Here is a 21,150-nt window from a genome sequence, read left to right on the forward strand (position 1 = left end):
GTTTCTATTTTTTTTTACAATGAGCTTACCACTCATTTGAAAAGAGAAATTTTTTTTACGGTATCACCTAACAAATTTCTGACATATCTCTAGCAAAACATGACAAATGTAGGATAATCAATAAATGTGTACATTCAATTAGTTACTAAAGCAAAGATCTATTTATTCAGTAGGTATCATATATGACATTTATTATCTCTAATTAGATAGATATTATTTCATCTCCATTTTACAAATATGGAAACTGAGACTAAGAGAAGATAAAAGCCTTTTGTCCAAGGTCATTTTGAGCAGCAGAGTGCTGAATTAAGGTATATGGTAATCCAAAACTCTATATATTGGAATAGATAACTGAAGTACTTCTCTGTAGCCTCAAACAAAAGGATGAAATAATTCCACAGTACTGGCAGCCTCGCTGTAACACCTGCAGTTCTACTCATTTGAAGGTAAATAATTAACACTTAACACCTCATTTTTCCTTACAAAGTATGTGGTTTTATCGGAGTCCTAGCAGTTTGGCACAGAGAAGGCAATGGCACCCCACTCCAGTACTCTTGCCTGGAAAATCCCATGGATGGAGGAGCCTGGTAGGCTGCAGTCCATGGGGTCGCACAGAGTTGGACATGACTGAAGTGACTTAGCAGCAGCAGCAATTTGGCAAGAGAGATTTTGAAACTACTCTGTAAAACTTCTGCTAATGACCAGGTAGGTGCTTTACAACTTTCCAACGAAGTGTGATACGCTCTAATGTCATGACAAAAGTTTTGGTAGGTCCTAGAAAGAAACAAAGGGATTTAACAGCACTTGTTTCCTGGTGACAATGTTCGGAGGGTACGGAGAATGAGAAGGGAAGAAATGCTGGGTCAGTGAGCCATAGAAGCCATATAAGAAGGCCAGCAAAAGTATGAAGTGCTTAATATTTATTTCAGAAGATTAGTTCTAGTTGTATTTATGGGAACAAAATTGTATTCCTTTGTGTTTACTATGCAACCTGGGCTAAGAATCCCAGACAGGTTTCCATGGGACCAAAAATCCCATGAAATTAAACTGTTCATGCATTTTTCTGCAAAGTACCACAGTTATCATTAGCTTTCCAAAAAGATAGGACCCTCAAAAAGAGGTTTAAAAGTACCTTTCAACGTACTGTATATGCACACATGTTCCTTTTTGTATACACTTAAACACAACTTTTTTTTTTTTAAGGGCTTTCTGTTTCAGGGTTTAGACCAGAGATTAGCAAACCTTTTTCAATAATGGACCAGAAAGGAAATATTTTAGAATCCATGGGCGATTATGGTCTGTTGCACATTCTTCTTTTTGTTTGAACAACTTTAAAATGTAAAGTTAAAAAATGCAAAAGCCATTCTTAATTTGTGAGTCTAGCACCAGTTTGTTTGCAAACTCCTGGTGTATTTAGAGTAACCATTGATTTACCTCCGTAGAAAAAACACAGCATGGCTTTGGGAGTCCAGGACTTTTTAAAAGGACTCTGAGAAAGTCCCTAACCCCCTAGAAGTCTCCAGTTTCCAACATCTCTGTAAAAATGAGATACCAACTTCTCCTATACAGTTCCTGGAACTATGAAAAAAGATAGCAAGTATATGGAAGTACACACACAGTGCTTTGCATATAGTTAGCAAACTGATTTTATTACCTGTGACTCTATCTCATACGATAGACTAGTAATATTTATAAGTCAATATTAAGTGTTTGATCAGGCATGCTCCTTCAAGGCAATCTACTTTATAGTGATCTGCTTTGGCTATTTCCAGTAACACAGTAGGGCTTTCTCAGAAGCCAACAGATCTCTACACTACTGATTAGACACCAACAGCTTTCTCATTATTATTCTTCTCTTTTCAAAATGTAAGTCAAATTTTTAGAGCAAAGATTTAATGTTCAATATACTATTTTCCATCTAAAGACTTTTAAATGTCTAAATCATAATAATTCAAAATAGCTGAAGAAAACCCAACTTGCAAGAAGTTAAAACCAGCACTAAACTGGAGCATACTCAGGTATTCCAAGGTCACAAAACATCACACAGCACAAAGTAATCAAGTGTTTGCCTAGCAGACACTGATTGCTCCTCTTTATTTCTCACAAAACTGAAGGTCTTAGATATATACAAAAGCCAGTATAATGATCTTTAACTGTTTTTTGTTTTTCCCAGGAAGAGTAACCAGCTTGAAAGCATGAACTACGCTATAACCATTTTTATCATCATACTCTTACCACAACACTAGGTATGGGGTGTGTGTGTGTGTGTGTGCGTGCGTGTGTGTGTTTTAGTCACTCAGTATTGTCCAACCACAACACTAGGTATGGTGTGTGTGTGTGTTAGTCACTCAGTATTGTCCAACCACAACACTAGGTATGGTGTGTGTGTGTGTGTGTGTGTGTGTGTGTTTGTTAGTCACTCAGTATTGTCCAACTGTTTGCGACCCCATGGACTTAGCCCACCAGGCTCCTCTGTCCATGGAACTGTCCAGGCAAGAATACTGGAGTGGGTTGCCATTTCCTTCTCCACCTGGTATGGTAGTCTTCAGGAAATAGTTACTAAAAATAAGTGACTATTTTAAAAATGACAATTATTTATCTAAGACAATGTTATCTTACAATTCCATTTATGTAAGATACTCATCTGAGCAGAAGTACAAGAAATAACAAATGAAAAATTAGCTAATACATTACATCATTACTCTAGAATAGCTAGAGTGATATCCCAATGTCTTTGTCTTCACTATCCCAAAGAACCAAAGGTGAACTTTATTTCCTACCAATATGAGTAAGTAAAATTATGATTAGTAGCTATTTTAAAGTACTTTCCAGCCTAAGCAAAGATATCTTTTAAAAGTGGTCCATATACAGAAAGAAAAGTATGAAAGTGTAAGTGAATAAACACAGTAGAATACATTTAACTTTACAAATGATTTTGTCAGCTTTCAGAGAATTCACTTTGATAATTTTTAAGAAGGCACTGATTACTAGAAACTATCTTTACTTCCAATATTCAATAAAATTTTTAAAAGTTATAATTAACATTAAGAATAAATGCTTTTCTTTCTCATCTCAGACCAAGGAAGAAATAACACAATTACAAGCTACATTATAGAGTATGAAGCTTTCCAGACCAAGCCTAATTTAGTTCTCTGAAATTAATCATATATTAGAGAAGATACAGATAATTATGCTAAAAGAACCTATCGAACTAAATACAAACCTATCCTCAATCTCCAGTCATTAAGAATATGTGAAAATTTTCTACAAATATGTATCAGAACATTGAATGAAACAGTTTTGACAAAACAGTCATGCTCAGAAGACATTCCATGAACTTGAAAAGTGAAGTTTTCCAATATTTGTTCCATACTCATTTATTAAATTCAAATAGTGTCAATAAGTAGATGCCCCCTTATTTGTAACTCAGAGAAGTAAACACTTATACATAGTTAATTGATGACCTACACTTTGCACTAAAGCAAAAGTCCAGCACTCAAGGGAAAAGCAGCCACTGTCTACTTACTATCACTATACATCAGATAAATGAAAAACATTCAAGGGATTTTAAAAAGATTTCCAATAGAATGATGTTTTTAACATTCAACATTATAATGATAATATCTTTTATAAAATAAAGTTGTTCAGTGAAAGGCTTTTCAAAGATATAATGTTTAAAAAGGGATAAAAATGATCACCCTCTACTACCCAGCTACTGACACTCTTCCCACTTGCAGTGAAGAGCAAGAGTAATGTTCTTCATTTAGTAAGCAATTTCAAATGTATATAATGCCAGGCCAGGCAAGTGTCATCAGTAAATGTAGCAAGTGGGTGGGGACTCACTCTATGTACCAGCTTCCTGCAGCTGTGACTAGACTCCATCTCTCCCATCTTATTATTGCTAGGACAAATGCAGGCCTAGTGCTTTAAGATCTTCCAGATTTTCCTAAGAGAAGCCAGAAATCCAAATCATGCAATATTTTCCATTTTTAAGTGCTGGCAATGAAGAAACAAAAGAACTATAGTGCAGGCCAAATTGAAAGTACCTACGAACCAGATCTGGCCTTTCAGTATGCAACCACTGCTGACTATTCAGCAATGATACCCTAGGAAGAGGAGCATCAGTAAGAATCTTAAATATCTGACTTGCAAACCCTAAACTCCTCAGGACTATGACTCAGATTTCATGTTGAAGATGGGTTCTCCACAGAGTCAAGATCACTGGTAACCCACAATTCTCTGCTAATAGGAAATTGAATTTAAAAAAAATTTTTGAGAAAAAAAAAAAAAAAAAGACTAGAACACTGATGGTAATCTTTTTCTCTTGAAGACTAATTTTTGGTTAATAATAATTTTTAAAATTATGGCTTTACTATTTTAAAGTGTACATTTTAAGAAAAAAATCAAAAAAATTAACAGAGATAGTGACATTGGAATATTAATAAAATTAGAATAATATGTAAAAAAATGCATACTCATTAAAAAAATACTACAACCTTTACCAACTATGTTAGCTGGGTAAAATGAAGTGTCTATCAGCTAGGTCCTTAGAAAGCAGCCAAGCACTTGAGCTGCCCTCTCATCTGATGAGAGCTGGTAGCCCTGATGGGCCACTTTACACTTTGAGCAACATGAGAAACAAATGAGGAGGGGGAAGAAGTGACAACACGGCCAACTGTGAAGATATTTCTGCTTTATAATAATTCCAAGTGCCAAAAGATCCTAAGACTCAAAACAGTTTTCTTTACTGCTTTAGCTCTACTAAATAGAGTAGACAGCTAAAAAGGATAAACTAGCAAGACCTTCTATTTGGAAACAAAATCTGCTGGATTAAAAATGAAACGCTAAATAGAGTAGCACCCAAAGATTTAACCTTATGATTTAAATTTAAAAGGAATCTTTTGCAAAACTTCTAATTTAAGGGGGAAAAAAAGCTGTACTATCATATGCCTCTTAAGAGTTCTCAGTTAATTTGGAAGGATACCCCCTCCCCCCCACATACATCACTTTGATGGCATACTTTAAAAATCCCTTAAGGACAACACAGTATAGTTTAAGAAAACAGGGTAGTCTGGCTTTATCTGAGCTGCATTTCACCATCTGACAGTTGTGTGACTTTAAGCAAGTTATTTAATTACTCTGAGCACTCTTCCCCCATCTATAAAAATGGAGAAACCATAGCTATTTTAATTCTCATTATGAGAATTGTGACACATCTTAAATGTATTTTAATTTATTCTCTTTGCTAAAACTTGAATTTGCTCCACAACATCAGTAGTTTAAAATATTCCTGGCAGAAAAGCTACACACAGATAAGAGAACTCAACACTTTCTGAAGCAGCACTATCCATCCTCATACTTCTATCATTTTCTTTACTAAACTAAAATCAGCTTCCTAGTTACTTCAATGTTACCCCATCAATGACATTCTAGCTAAATCTTATGAAGTACAGCTAATCCAATCCTCACTAAACTCCAACCTCCATTAGGGTTGAGACTGTATTTAAACTCTGTACCCAGAAAAATGGTAAGCACACAGCAGATGCACAGTAAATATTTACAAATTGAGTGATATATTCTGTGCAGTACTTACTGACTACTGAAATGCTTTGGAATATAGAGCACAAGTGTGTAGACTTCTGGAGGTGACCATTTAACATTTAAGGTTTAAAAGTTGAAATATCATGAACACCCAAACACACCCAAGATTTTTAGGTTTTCTAAAAATCCTTGTGGATACAATAAATAAAAGCAATTTGACTATATTTTAAATGATGATGTTATTCAATTCAACAGTGCTAAAGTTCCTTCAAAGGAAATAAACCTATTAATGGCTCCGTAAGTCCTAAAATCGTAATTTCCTTCAGATTTAACTGAATTTCAAGTCAACATTGAAAACAAACAACCAAACAACTCAAATCACATGTAATCTCATTGCCACTGCTAAGTCACTTCAGTCGTGTCCCATAGACGGCAGCACACCAGACTCCGCCATCCCTGGGATTCTCCAGGCAAGAACACTGGAGTGGGTTGCCATTTCCTTTTCCAATTCGTGAAAGTGAAGTCGCTCAGCTGCCCCATGGACTGCAGCCTACCAGGCTCCTCCATCCATGGGGTTTTCAGGCAAGAGTACTGGAGTGGGGCGCCATTGCCTTCTCCGTTACCACTGGCTATCCTGCAAATAACCCCCAAATATTAGTAACAGCTTAGTCAAGTCTTTGGCATCTTAAAGCCACTTAGAAAATATTAGAACTGAAGTTGTGAAAACATATCAAAATCTGTAACAACTTTCTCTCATGACTTTCTCAGCCACACACTGCTATAAACACCTCACTGCTTAAACACTGCAATTCATTGAGAATTTAGTCACATATTCCAGAGCTGAAAGAGCAGGCTTCATAAAATATGTTCTACTTCACAGAACAGGAAATCAAGACAGTGATCAGTTCACCATCTTCTGCAAATCTATGGAACTTTTCCATTATAAATTTCTGCCACCTGACTGTTTTAAGCTGTCACTGTGCTATTAGCCTAAACAAACACAATTACTAAGGTAAACCTGCCACATAACACAAGTCAATACTCTGTCCCAAACATAAAACATTCCTGAATTACCTGGGTCATTGATGTTTTAAACTGTGGTAGCAAGTTAGTGATCTAGAAACATGTAACTTCCACTAAAGGGAACTAGGTAAGCCAAATACCAGACTGACATAATTTTATGGTAAAGAACAAAATCCAAAAGGGTTAAACACTTAAAGTAAAATTAAAAATTTATCTGTTTTAGAATGACCACATATGACCCTTCAACACCGACTCTAGCCCCACAAAACTTATTTTCCCCTTCCACTTTTACGATATTAAAAATAAATAAAAACCCAAACCCTTGTACATTAATCAAAATAGTATACTACACAAAAATCAAGCCGCCAAATATAGGTAGGTTTTACAAAGTTAAAATCACTACCCATCTTAAAATACTACCTGTTGGGCAATTTCAGGTACTGTGGGAGGAGCCTACAGCCAAGTAGAGTTGAAAGGTCACGGGGCAGCCTGGGGTTGTGCTACAGAATTTACCCTAGACGACATTAACACAAAAGGTACAGAGAAGTACAAGATGTATAGGCTCCCAACTCGTTTTCAATTTGCAGTGGAAAAGTATTCCTTTCCGATAGATGCTGCCTCTGCCTTGAAAGTTGCCAAAGCACCCACGGCAAAACTGGCCTGCGGTTGCAAAATACAACAGCTCTGGGCTCCCAGCACACTCCTCATGCCTGTACTTGGTATCCGCGAACAATTTCTCAGTGTGGCCGAGGCGATGCTGCAAGGCTGCCCTCAATGCAGCAACCACCTAGAGAAATAGTTTCTCAACAGTCCCAGAGCCGTCCGGGGAAGGAGGGACTTCCCTTCCATTTTCAATATGCTGCTTCGACCCGCGCTGACAGCACCGTGGATGACCAAGAGCACACGGAAAGGCTTCCAGCTCCTTATTAATGCCCTTCGGAAGCAAAGAATGTGGGCACTTAATCGAGGGCCCCGTCCAGGGTGGGGAAGAGCCCTGGAAAGCAGGGGCTGTATAAGTCTTTGCCCTTCCCACCCAACGACGGAGGCAGTGCCCTGCCAGGCTCAGGGTCCCAGCAGCCAGGGGGCCCTAGCGCCCGGGCGACCTTCCCCCGCAACCTTCCTCTCACCTGATCTTGTAACTCGGAAGGGTGTGCTTGCGCTTGATGATCTTCTTGAGCTGGTTGACGATGAAGGAGGTGAGCTGGGGCAGGGGCCGCCCTTCGAACTGGGAGCGCACCTCGAAGTCGATCAGCGGGTCCTCCACGAAGGAGAAGAACCAGTGGGTGAAGGGCACGCGGGTGAGGACGAAGCGCAGCCTCCCCACCACCCGTGAGAGCTTGACGAACAGGTAAGCGGACTTGCCGAAGACCAAGTCCACGTCGATGGCCAGGTGGAAGCCCCCGTTGTACTCCACCTCCGCTTCGAAGGCCAGCTCCTCGGGGGTGGTGGCGGGGGGCAGCGCCTCCCCCTCGGGGCCGTCGGGCTCCCCGGTGGCCGAGGGCGCCACGGGCCGGAGGAGCCGGATGGTCTTGATGAAGGGCACGGTCTCGCCCAGGAACACCTCCCGCAGGCTCAGTCCCTCCAGCAGGCGCCCAGCCGTCTTGGTCTGCAGCAGCTCCTCGAACTCCACCTTGATCTTCTTGGTGACCCAGCGGCGGGCCAGTGCGGTGTCCCGCAGCTCCCGGAACAAGAACAGGATGATGGCGTTGAGGAAGTAGCAGGTCTCCCGCGTCGGCGGGACGGGGGTCTCGGGGGCAGGGGTCGCGCCGCCCTCGGGGGGCCCGCCAGAGGGCTCCTCAGCCCCGCCGCCGCCGCCGCCATAAAGGTACTCTCTCAGGGGCAGGCCCGGCACCGGCTTGATGTAGCGGAAGCCGTCGGCCGCGCGGGCGGCCTCGTCCGGCGGCGGCTCGGGCTGTTTGCGGTAGAGCAGCAGGAACTGGGTGAGCAGCGTGAGGAAGGAGCCCAGCACGGCCGACGCCAGGATCATGAGAAGCAGCCCCATCCCGCCGCCGCCGCCGCCGCCGCCTCCGCCCGGGACGCCCGGGCCCTTGCCCCAGCGCCCACAGCGCCGCTTTCTTCACGCCGCCCTCCCCGCTGCCTCCATCTTGAGGACATCGGGCGGCGGGGGTCGGAGCAAGCGGCACGCTGGGCCTCGTCCGGCGGCTCCGGACCGCGCGATGCGGCGCCCGAGCCTGCGGCGGCCCCGCGCCCCCTCAGACACTCCCGGAGGCGGCTGCCGTGGTGGCGGCGGAGGCGGCGGCGGAGGCGGGAGGGGGCGGAACGGCGCCTCCCTCCGACCGCCGCTCATTGGACGAGCGGCGCCTGACGTCAGGAGCGTACTCGCTCCCGGCGGCGTCGCCTGGCAGCCGGCGCCCGAGCATGCGTACGCGGGTCCTTCTTCACCTCTCAGGCGCCCTTCCAGCCCCGCCCCCCACGGCAACATTCTAGTCCCCCGCAGTCCACGTGGCTGTCACTTCGGAAGCCGCTGTCCGGATCTAGGGGGATAACTGGGGCCACCGGCTGGAGGAGAAGAGGCCGGGCGGAGAGGGCGTGGCGGCGTGTTCTTGATCCCGGTCATCCCGTTATCTTCTAATGCGCCCATCCCCCTTCATTGGCCTCGATCCCTGTCTGTTACCTCTGCTGCAGTGTGATTCTTCCACTCGCGCCCCTGAGAATGGGCTGGCGGCTTTCCATGCAGGGCCGCGCCGCAGAAGATCTGAGCTAGCGGTTCGGAGACTTTCCAAGCCGAGGACAAGATTGCATTGCCTCGGAGACTGCCGTAACCGACCATCAGCCTGACCAACACGCTCTGCGTCCGCAGAGGGTGGGCCCTGGGAAGGAGGGACAAACCAAAAAAAAAAGCTTCAGATGCGAACTAACCTAGATAGATATTTGAGATTTAAACCAGAAGGACAGAAAAGAACCGCTACAAGGAATGAATGAGGAGTGAGATGAACTTGCTAGATGATTGGAAGATGAATAGTCACCGTCAAGCTCTTGGAGTGCGTTAAGCCCCTGAGTGTATTGCCACATTTAGTCCATTTAAGAGACAGTTTTAGTTAGCCATCAGTTTTAGTTAGCCAGCATCCGTTTTACAAATGCAGACGCTGGCACAGAGGCAAAGGAAGTTGCTGGGTTACACAATGGAGCCTGGTTTGTCTAAAACTAAACCCTAAGTCCTCGGTCACCACTCTGCACTAGGACAACAAGATGGCTAGAGTTGGAAGGGGGCTGATTGGTTCTCTGGGGCACAGGAAGGGGGAGTTGGGAAAGAGGGAGGGGGAGGTGAGGAAAGACTTTAGGAAATTTTGCACAGGGTAGCCCCTTGAGGAAAGCCATAGAGTTAATGAAGCCAGGTTGCCCAGCAACAATGTTACTCCCCCTGCCCTCTGGTTACATCATAAATGCTTTTGTGCTCCAACCACAGGGACAACACAAAGATCTGCCCCTACTCCCACACGGATCAGATCAGTTCAGTTCAGTTCAGTCGCTCAGTCGTGTCGGACTCTTTGGGACCCTATGGACTGCAGCATGCTACGCCTCCCTGTTCATCACCAACTCCCGGAGTTTACTCAAACTCATGTCCATCGAGTCTGTGATGCCATCCAACCATCTCATCCTCTGTTGTCTCCTTCTCCTCCTGCCTTCAATCTTTGCCAGAATCAGGGTCTTTTCAAATGAGTCAAGTTCTTTGCATCAGGTGGCCAAAGTATTGGAGTTTCAGCTTCAGCATCAGTCCTTCCAATGAATATTCAGGACTGATTTCCTTTAGGATGGACTGGTTGGATCCCCTTGCAGTCCAAGGGACTCTCAAGAGTCTTCTCCGACACCACAGTTCAAAGGCATCAATTCTTCGGCACTCAGCTTTCTTTATAGTCCAACTCTCACATCCGTATATGACTACTGGAAAAACCATAGCTTTGACTAGATGGACTTTGTTAGCAAAGTAATGTCTCTGCTTTTTAAGCTATCTAGGTTGGTCATGCTTTTCTTCCATGGAGCAAGCATCTTTTAATTTCATGGCTGCATTCACCATCTGCAGTGATTTTGGAGCCCCCCAAAATAGTCTGTCACTGTTTCCACTGTTTCCCCATCTCTTTGCCATGAAGTGATGGGACCAGATGCCATGATCTTAGTTTTCTGAACTAAAGGTCAGAATACTCCATACCTAAAAGTCTCGTTGGTTCTGGATAGCCTTAAGGGGCCAGGGCAGGGCTCCTCTCTAGTCCTGGAAGATCCCCAAGCCAGTGACTGTCCTGAGTCTGGGCAAGTCTAGAACGAAAACAGAATTCTGACCCAGCTGGAGCAGGTATAGAACTTTGGAACCAAGCTGATCTCATCTTACTTACTCATGCCCAAGTCGGAGAAGGCAATGGCGACCGACTCCAGTATTCTTGCCTGGAAAATCCCATGGACGGAGGAGCCTGGTAGGCTGCAGTCCATGGGGTCGCTAAGAGTCTAACACAGCTGAGCAACTTCACTTTCACTTTTCACTTTCATGCATTGGAGAAGGAAATGGCAACACACTCCAGTGTTTTTGCCTGGAGAATCCCAGGGACTGAGGAGCCTGGTAAGCTGCCATCTATGGGGTCCCACAGAGTCAGACACGACTGAAGTGACTTAGCAGCAGCAGCAGCATGCCCAAGTATGAGACCAGAATGGCTCCTTTACTATGAAAATGTAATCCTGATGAGAGAACTAGGCTCAAAACCATATTCCACATCCTGTGGAAGTCCAGAACCCTGCAGGGATATCTGGGAGCTCCAAGCAGCCTCTTTTCCTGTGATCACCTCTGGCTCCTGCCTCTGCTTCTGGGCTGCTGTCTCAGTTCTACACTGTTTCAACCCCAGTGGGAAATGTAGACCCTTAATATCCACCAAAAACCTTTGTAATACTCCTGCACCATTGTAGTAAGGCTTCCCTGATGACTCAGAGGGTAAAGAATCTGCCTGCGATGCAGAGGACCTGGGTTCGATCCCTGGGTAGGAAAGATTCCCTGGAGAAGGAAATGTCAACCCACTGCAGTATTCTTGCCTGGGAAGTTTCATGGACAAGAAGTGCCTGGTGAGCTACAGTCCATGGGGTCACAAAGAGTCAGACAGGACTGAGCCAATAACATGTTCACATTGTATTAAACATCACAGAAGCTGGAGGCGAGGTGGAAGATTGAGTAATCTTCACAATACTGAGATACTTCAAATTGTGCGTTAATGCATTATGCATCTTAAAATATTCTTCGCCCACTTCCCTCCCCCACACACAAGTTGATGATTTTCCTGGGAGTCTCGGTTTCAGACTCCATCTTGTAGGCTCTTCCCTGTTCTGCCCTCCTACCTCATCCTTACTCCTCAGATCACCCCTGAGAACCTCAAATCTTCTCAATCCATTATGTAGGGTTGATCAGGGGCCCAGCAGAGTTTGTCCCCTAAGGTTCATTCATTCGTGCTCATGCTCAGTCATGTTCTAATCGTTGCTACCCCACAGACTGTAGCCTGCCAGGCTCCTCTGTTTATGGGACTTGCCAGGCAAGAATGATGGAATGGGTTGCCATTTCCTTCTCCAGGGGATCTTCCCAACCCAGGGATTGAACCAGTGTCTCTTGCATTGCAGGCAGTTTCTTTACTGCTGAGCCATCAGGAAAGCCCATGTGTCAGGCTTAGTGTTACAGATTTTATGTGCCTTATCCCATTTTAAAATCTAGATGTCCATAAGCGTTGGCCCTGTCCCTCCACCCTGCCCAGGCCTGGGATAGCCAGTCCACCCCCTGTCTAGCTGACCTCATCATAGCCCATCTGGCCAACCCACTCCCACATTTGAACAGTGTCTGCCAATGCAGATGTCTGCCAGGTTGAGGGCTTCTCTTCTTTTGCCTTTCATTAAGGGCAGCTAGCCCAGGGTTTCTGAACCTGGGCGCTATTGTCATTTGGAGCTGGAAAATTCTTTGTTATGAGGGATGTCCTGTGCATTGTGGGAGGTGATACTGTGTTCCTAGAAGCTTGTTATTTTTAATGACATTCTCTGGAAGAATAGCAATTCAGCAACCTTTTAAAAATATTAATGCTAGTTCACAGAAACTCAAAAGTCTGAGAACCTTTGACCCCCAGCTCTCAACATTTATGATTCTGAGTATATTTTTGAAGGAAGAAGTACTTAGCCAGCCTGCTGACCTTTTAATGAGTTTCAAATGATGTCATTGGAATGTATCTGCCTCACCAGCCTTCCTGGGAAGTATCCATTTCAAGGGGAAAGGCAGTTGAATACTGGAAGATGGGATACAAATAAGACCAGCATTCTCACCAGCCAGATAGAGGCATGAACCACTTCTGCTGTTAAATTCTGAATTCCTCTTGGTGAGGGAACAAATAAGATGAGAAAGCCAAAGCATGTGAATATGGAGACTTTGTGAGTAACCTACTAACCATTTATAAAAATGATATAAAATAATGCAAATATCACAAGATATGGAGAAAACCATAGAGTTTAGAATGCATTGAAGATAATTAAACAGAAGAATCTTAGAACACTAATGATACTGAACCTATATACAACCTTGCAGTCCCACCTCTGGACCTCTTTTGCTTTAGAGAAATATATCCTTTAAGCTATCTAGCTATTTCTCAGGTCTCTGTTGTTGAGTTGCTAAGTTGTGTTCAACTCTTTTGCGAACCCATGGGATTCAATCCTGATATAGGTTCATCATGTCTTTTTGTCATCACTTGTACAATGTGTCTTATAAACCAGTGTTTCCCAGTTATGTAGAGCTTGGAATGTAGTAAGTGCTCAACTGATATTTATTAAATGAATGAATATATTCACATGTCATCCTCTCCACTTTTGGTGAGAGAGAGCTACCCTATTTTTCTGAAACTTTGAGACCACTTGTTTGAAGGAAAAGGCTAGAGAAGAGGCAGCACTGTTAATAGAATGCCCCATTAGACTGAGAGGAGAGACACTGCTCTTGGCTGTACTCCCCTGCAAAGCAGAGGAAGGTAACTGTGGGGGAGAATGATAGGCTGCAACTGCAAGAGGCTTGAAGTTTGTAAGCCCCTGAGATCTACTGACGGATCCAGATCTACTGCTGGGAATCAGTGCAACAATGGGGTCCCAGGGCACATTCACCTCTTTTGTTTTTATATTCGCTCCTTCAGCCAGTCAGTTCAGTCGCTCAGTCGTGTCTGTCTCTTTGGGACCCCATCAACCACAGCATGCCAGGCCTCCCTGTCCATCACCAACTCCTGGAGTTCACCCAAACCCATGACCGTCGAGTTGATGATGCCATCCAACCATCTCATCCTCTGTCGTCCCCTTCTCCTCCTGCCCCCAATCCCTCCCAGCATCAGGGTCTTTTCAGATGAATCAGTTCTTTGCATCAGGTGGCCAAAGTATTGGAGTTTCAGCTTCAGCATCAGTCCTTCCAGTGAACACCCAGGACTGATCTCCTTTAGGATGGACTGGTTGGATCTCCTTGCAGTACAAGGGAATCTCAAGAGTCTTCTCTAACACCACGGTTCAAAAGCATCAATACTTCAGCACTCAGCTTTCTTCACAGTCCAACTCTCACATCCATACCTGACTACTGGAAAAACCATAGCCTTGACTAGACGGACCTTTGTTGGCAAAGTAATGTCTCTGCTTTTCAATATGCTATCTAGGTTGGTCATAACTTTCCTTCCAAGGAGTAAGCGTCTTTTCATTTCATTGCTGCAGTCACCATCTGCAGTGATTTTGGAGCCCAGAAAAATAAAGTCAGCCACTGTTTCCACTGTTTCCCCATCTATTTGCCATGAAGTGATGGGACCGGATGCCATGATCTTAGTTTTCTGAATGTTGAGCTTTAAGATAACTTTTTCACTCTCCTCTTTCACTTTCATCAAGAAGCTCTTTAGTTCTTCTTCACTTTCTGCCATAAGGGTGGTGTCATCCCCATATCTGAGGTTATTGATATTTCTCCTGCCAATCTTGATTCCAGCTTGTGCTTCCTCCAGCCCAGTGTTTCTCATGATGTACTCCGCATATAAGTTAAATAAGCAGAGTGACAATGTACAGCCTTGACGTACTCCTTTTCCTATTTGGAACCAGTCTGTTGTTCCATGTCCAGTTCTAACTGTTGCTTCCTGATCTGCAAACAGGTTTCTCAAGAGGCAGGTCAGGTCGTCTGGTATTCCCATCTCTTTCAGAATTTTCCACAGTTTCTTGTGATCCACAGTCAAAGGCTTTGGCATAGTCAATAAAGCAGAAATAGATGTTTTTCTGGAACTCTCTTGCTTTTTCAATGATCCAGCAGATGTTGGCAATTTGATCTCCGGCTCCTCTGCTTTTTTTAAAACCAGCTTGAACATCTGGAAGTTCACGGATCATGTATTGCTGAAGCCTGGCTTGGAGAATTTTAAGCATTATTTTACTACCATGTGAGATGAGTGCAATTGTGCAGTAGTTTGAGCATTCTTTTGCATTGCCTTTCTTTGGGATTGGCATGAAAACTGACCTTTTCCAGTCCTGTGGCCATCTATTTCCCATGAAGTGATGGGACCGGATGCCATGATCAACAGGACCCTTCCATAAGTTATGTCATACAACAAAAAGGAATTAATGTTGCAGATGGAACTAAGGTTGCTATTCAGCTTCCTTTAAGAGAGGGATATTATTCTGGATTATCCAATTGTGTCCAGTATGATTGTTAGAGCCCTTAAAAGTGGAAGAGGGAGGTAACCAATCAGTAGTCCTTCAGCCTGAACACCCACTTTGTTACCCTTTCACCTGAATATTCCCTATATAAGCAGTGTAACCCAAAACTCGGGGCTCCTCTCCTTAGCTGCCGGGTCAGTAACGGTGGGAGCCCCAGCTTGAGCTTGGTAATAAAAACTTTCTTGCTTTTGCATCGGATATCGGCTCCCGGGTGGTCATTGGGAGATTTCGCGACTTGGGCATAACATGGTTACATTTTCCTAACCACCTACTGAAGTGTTTAAATTCTCTTTCAATAAGGGAGTCTTTCTTTTGACCATATTCCTTGCCAGAAAAGTAGCTCGTTTCTTGCTGTCTAAAATTCAAAGATAGGGACTTCCCTGGTAGTCTAGTGTCTAAGCCTCTGAGCTCCCAATGCAGAGGGGTTGGGGTTCAACCCCTGGTCAGGGAGCTAGATGCCGCATGTTGCAACTAAATATCCTGTGTGCCCAAATTAAGACCCAGTGCAATCAAATTAATAAAATAAATAAAACTCAAAAACAGAAACATTTTCTCTTGAAAAGGCAGAGGAAGATATTCCCAGGGCATCAGACTATAGTGATCAAGACAGGCAAATTCCTTAGGAGGAAGAGTCAAGTGTGGTTTTCCTTCAGTCAAGGAGGTATTTACTGTGTGGATTCCTGTTTACACCCTGGGATGTAGGGTGAGCTACATATTTAGAAACCAAGACTCTTTTCTAAGTAATGTTGGCCTTGACAATCTGAGTGCAAATAGCCCTCCTTATTTTGCTGACTCGGCACTCATATTTCCAAAAGAGAAGGTCTGATTGGTTAGCTCCCCAAGCCCCCTCACCCCGCATTTGTGCTGAGTCATCTCAGTGTTGTTCAGCCTCTCTTTTGTTCAACTGATGTTGTTGCAGGCTGCTCTGGGACCGATCTCTGGTCTACTCCGCTCTGGCCACAGGAGCAGAAGCGGCTTCCTCTACAAAGCATGTGGGTACTGGCCTGGCCAGTATAGATATAGCAGGCCTAGTTATGTCACTGGATATTTTTTTTGTCTGCCCAGCACTGGTTTCATTTGGAAACACCCCCTGGATCAGGGGTCTGCAAACTTTTTCTGTAAAGGAGCAGAAAGGAAATATTTTAGATTTTGTGGGCCATGAGTTCTCTATTGTAACCACTCAACTCTGCCATTGTAGCCAAATACAGCCACAGGCGGTAGATAAACAAATGTCGCTGTATTCCAAGAAAGCTATATTTACAAAACTAAGCAGGGGCCCATAATTTGCCTACTTCCTGGTCTGGAAGATCTGGAACTTTGCCCTGTATTCACAATCCAGTCTCACTAGCCTCCTCTCAGAATCTTCATGCTCCAATCCACAGGGCTCTTTCCTTAAAGGGCTCCCAGCCTGAAACATTCTCCCGAGCCTTTGTATGGTTTAACCCCTACTACCACCTAGGTCATTGCTGACATGTCACTGCCTCAGGGACTTCGTCCCTACTTCCTTTGTAGCTCAGCTGGTAAAGAATCTCTCCCACAATGCGTGAGACCTGGGTTCGATCCCTGGGTTGGGAAGGTCCCCTGGAGAAGGGAAAGGCTTCCCACTCCAGTATTCCTGGCCTGAGCAGACACGACAGCAACTTTCACTTCACCCTGAGACTGGGCCAGATCCCCCTAGTTCCCGCTTTTCCAGAACACCTACCTCTCCTTCGTGACATTTTGGATCATCATGGCGGTTTTCAGTCTTTTCTCGTTAGCTTGCTCTCTGTCTCTCCTCTGGACATAGGGGTGAGGTTCTGTCTGTTTCATCCTGAACCAGGCATAGCTCTTAGTGCATGGTGTTAACTCAGTGTCTATTTCCTGAAAGAGAGAGACAGAGACAGAGGAGACAGTGGGAGAGAGGGAGAGAAAGGAAGGAAAGAAGAAATCAGACCTCAGAATGAGCATCTAAAAGTAACACAGTTACATGGGACATTCTTCTTCCCTGTGTATGTTAAAGTCAGGAGAATATGAAAAGCTGGCAACACTGGCACTCCTGCCCACCTGTTCAGATATCTGTTAGTCCTTGGTGCTTGGGGATGCTCCCTGGAGGGAACCTCAAATCTCCGGTCTGACTGAAAAGTCCAATGGAACGTGTCCTTACAGCCCTTTCTCCCTATACCTTGACCCTCCCACATCACCTTCCTCTGTCCAAGCTGCCCACGGCACTGTGCATCAAGGTTACCTCTCCTAACTACCCCTTCCCAGAGTTACTCTGGCCTCCTGGAGTCAGATCCCAGCTCCAGGATTTAGAGGTTATATGACCTTGAGCAAGTCACTTAAACTCTACAAACCTCAGAGTCCTCTCTGTAAAGCAAGGATAATAAAATTACTGGTGACACAAGACTATTAAGAGGGTTTAATAAGGTAATATATGGAGAGTGCTTAATAGGAAGTCTGACACATGCTTAGTGTCAGTAAGTTATTACTAGCTAAACTTCAGGAAAAGAATAATCTGATTATCTGATTGAAGCAATGGGGCCCAGTCTTAAAGTATGTGGACTCAGGGCTAGAGTAGGAATACTGAAAATGTTTGAAAATTATAAATCAGGCTGTTAAACAGGATTCGTCTTCTCTTTCTGCATTATGAATATGGATTCACAATGGCAAAGCTTTAAAAAAAATTTGCACATTCTAGTTTTTATGTGGCTAAAAGTTGGCAAAATATCAAGGACAACTGAACTTTATTATTATTGTTTATGTGCTATTGATGGCCAAGAAATATTTGCATTGTTACAAAGATTCCTACTCAACTCCCAGAGAATTTCTGGAGTGAATGCATAATGTATATGTGTTCATTATATGTCCAATTCATTTTGAACCCGTGGACTATAGCCTGCCAGGCTCCTCTGTCCATAGGATTTCCCAAGCAAGAGTACTAGAGTGGGTTGCCATTTCCTACTCCAAGGGATCTTCCAATCCAGGGATCGAACTTGTGTCTCTTGCATCTCCTGCATTGGCAGGCGAGTTCTTTATGAATGCTGCCACCTGGGACCTTTAAAAGGAAATTTGTATAGTGCTGCCTGCCCTTACTGCCCCTTACTGCCCCCCACCCCCTCTATACTCTATTTTTTAGCTAAGCAGCAGTAGAGCCACCACTGTTCAGTAACAAAATACACAGCAATCAAATGCTTTAATTCTTTATTTCCTGGTTGATAGCAGAGTTTCAAGGAAGAGCTTGGACAAGTAACTCAATAATAAACACATCAAAATAAAACAGAACTAATGAAACAGGAATAAGATACTGATCTGCAGAAAATGCCAACACTATTTTTAAAATCAGGACAAAGTAACCAAGATATAGTGCTCATAAGTGCCTGTTAAAAGCTTTTTAAAAACAAAGGTAACTGCAATGGGCTAGGCCCTCAGATAAAAACTGAATCAGGACGCGTGCGTGCTGAGTTGCTTCAGTCATGTCTGAGTCTTTACGACCCCATGGACTGGGGTCCACCAGGCTCCTTCTGTTCATGGGATGGAGATAGAATTCCTATTTTACAGAGAGGAAATGGAAGCACAGAGCGGCTAAGCAACATGCAGAAGGTCACACAGCCACTAAGTGGCAAAGGAAGAAAACGAATCCAGGTTCACGTGTCTGGTGACCACCTTGACATACTGGCTCTTTGCTGCCTACCATCTCACATCCAGAGAACCAAATAATCAACATTAGTGAAGAAAGATTCAATGGGACCCCTAGCTAAGCATCTTTATTCTTCTAACTCCTCAGATTCTTCAGAAAGACAAAGCTTATTAACATCATGCAAACAGTCAATAAGCATGTGTTAAAAGTTAGTTTTAAGATGCTGTAAAACAATATTTTCTGACCTACCCTTTCCTATTGAGTAAAAACCTGACCTCTGAACTTAGAAGTACTTCTTCCCTCTAATTACAAAACTTTGACTTGCTTCATCTTTTGAAGACCAACCGGCTTTACAAGGTTATTACAAGTTGAAAAAGTGCCAAGAGGGTTTTGAGTAACAAGCTGGGGAAACATACTATAGTACTAGGAAGATATCGGCATATCTTTACGTTTTATATTTTGTTGATATCTTTATGATTAGTGAGATTTTTAATAGCTTTGTTGAAATATTTTTCACATACCGTAAGATTCATCCTTTTAAACTGTGCAGTTGATTAGTTTTAATATATTCAGAGTTGTGATGCCATCACCGTAATCTAATTTTAGAACATTTTTGTTACCTGAAGAAGGAACCTCATGCCCATTAACAATCACTCTTCTTTTCCTCTCACTCCAACCCCAGGCAACCACGAATCATCTTCTATCTGTGTGCTTAATCTGGATATGTCATGTAAAAGAAATGACACAATATGTGATTTTTTTGTCACTTTGGCCACCTGATGTGAAGAGCTGACTCATTGGAAAAGACCCTGATGCTGGGAAAGATTGAAAGTGAAAGGAGAAGAGGGCAGCAGAAGATGAGATGATTAGATAACATCACTGACTCAATGGACATGAATTTGCGCAAACTCTGGGAGATAGTGGAGGACAGAGGAGCCTGGCATGTTGCAGTCCATGGAGTCACAAAGAGTTGGGAGTGAATCAGTGACTGAATAACAACAACTTGCACTCAGCATAATCCCTTTAAGATTCATCCATGCTATAGCATTTATGAGTATTTTATTCTTTTTTAGGACCAAATAATATTCCCTTGCATGAATATACAATTTATTTATGCATTTAGCAGATGTTAGACATTTAGGTTTCTCTGCTTTTTTGGCTATGACAAATAATGTTGCTATGAAACAGTGTGTACAAATGCTTGTGTGGACATATGTTTCCATTTCTCTTGAATATACACTTATGACTACAGTTGCTGGATTTTATGGTAGCTCTATGTTTAACCTTTTGAGAAACTACTAGGCTGTTTTTCAAAGCAGTTGCACCATTTAACATTCCACCAGCAGTGCATATGGGTTCTAATTTCTCCACTTGCTTGCCATTGCTTGTTTTCTTGATTTTAGCCATCCTAATGAGTGTGAGGTAGGATCTCTTTATGGTTTTGATGTGCATTTCCCTCACATCTAATGATGATCTTCTTTGGAGAAATATCTTTTCAAATCCTTTGTCTATTTTTAAATTGGGGTACTTGTCTTTTATTATTAATTTACAAGAGTTCTTTGTATTTTTGGATATAAGCGCCTTCTCAGATATATGATTTGCAAATATTTTCTCCCATTCTGTGAGTTGTCTTTTCATTTCCTTGATGATTGGGCTTCCCTCATACCTCAGTTGGTAAAGAATCTGCCTGAAGTGCAGGAGACCCTGGTTCAATTCCTGGGTTGGGAAGATCTGCTGGAGAAGGGACAGGCTATCCAATCCAATATTCTTGGGCTTCCCTTGTGGCTCAGCTGGTAAAGAATCTGCCTGCAATGTGGGAAACCTGGGTTCAATCCCTGGGTTGGGAAGATCAGCTGGAGAAGGGAACGCTACCCTCTCCAGTATTCTGGCCTGGAGAATTCCATGGACTATACAGTCCATGGGGTTGCAAAGAGTTGGACACGACTGAGCAACTTTCACTTTCACTTTTCCTTGATAGTGTCCATTGACGTATAAAAGTTTTCAATTTGGATGAAGTCAAATTTATCTGTTTTCTTGTGCAGTTTGCATCATTACTTAAGAAATCATTGCCTAACCCAAGGTCATGAAGACTTGCCCCTATATTTTATTGTAGGAATTATAGTTTTAGCTCTTACGTGTATGTAGTACATAATCCACCTTGAGTAGACTTTTGTGTATGGTGTGAGGTAGGGGTCCAGCTTCATTCTTTTTCATGTAGATATCCAGTTGTCCCAAATCATCTGTAGGAAACACTTTGTCCTTTCCTCCACTGTACTATCTTGTGC

General features: G+C 43.4%; 1 protein-coding gene across 2 annotated transcripts in view; it reads right to left on the reverse strand.

The window, feature by feature from the left end:
- PDZD8 (PDZ domain containing 8) overlaps positions 1-8,810 on the reverse strand; it is an 81,761-nt gene extending 72,951 nt beyond the window's left edge. For both annotated transcript variants that reach the window (XM_042238721.2, XM_012103001.5), the window contains exon 1: positions 7,692-8,810. In XM_042238721.2, coding sequence (XP_042094655.1) covers positions 7,692-8,566 — 875 coding nt within the window. In that variant the 5' untranslated portion in view covers positions 8,567-8,810. The remainder of the gene's footprint in view (positions 1-7,691) is intronic.
- Positions 8,811-21,150: the final 12,340 nt, after the last annotated feature.

The sequence above is a fragment of the Ovis aries genome, chromosome 22, assembly GCF_016772045.2.
Source record: "Ovis aries strain OAR_USU_Benz2616 breed Rambouillet chromosome 22, ARS-UI_Ramb_v3.0, whole genome shotgun sequence".
Taxonomy (NCBI): domain Eukaryota; kingdom Metazoa; phylum Chordata; class Mammalia; order Artiodactyla; family Bovidae; genus Ovis; species Ovis aries.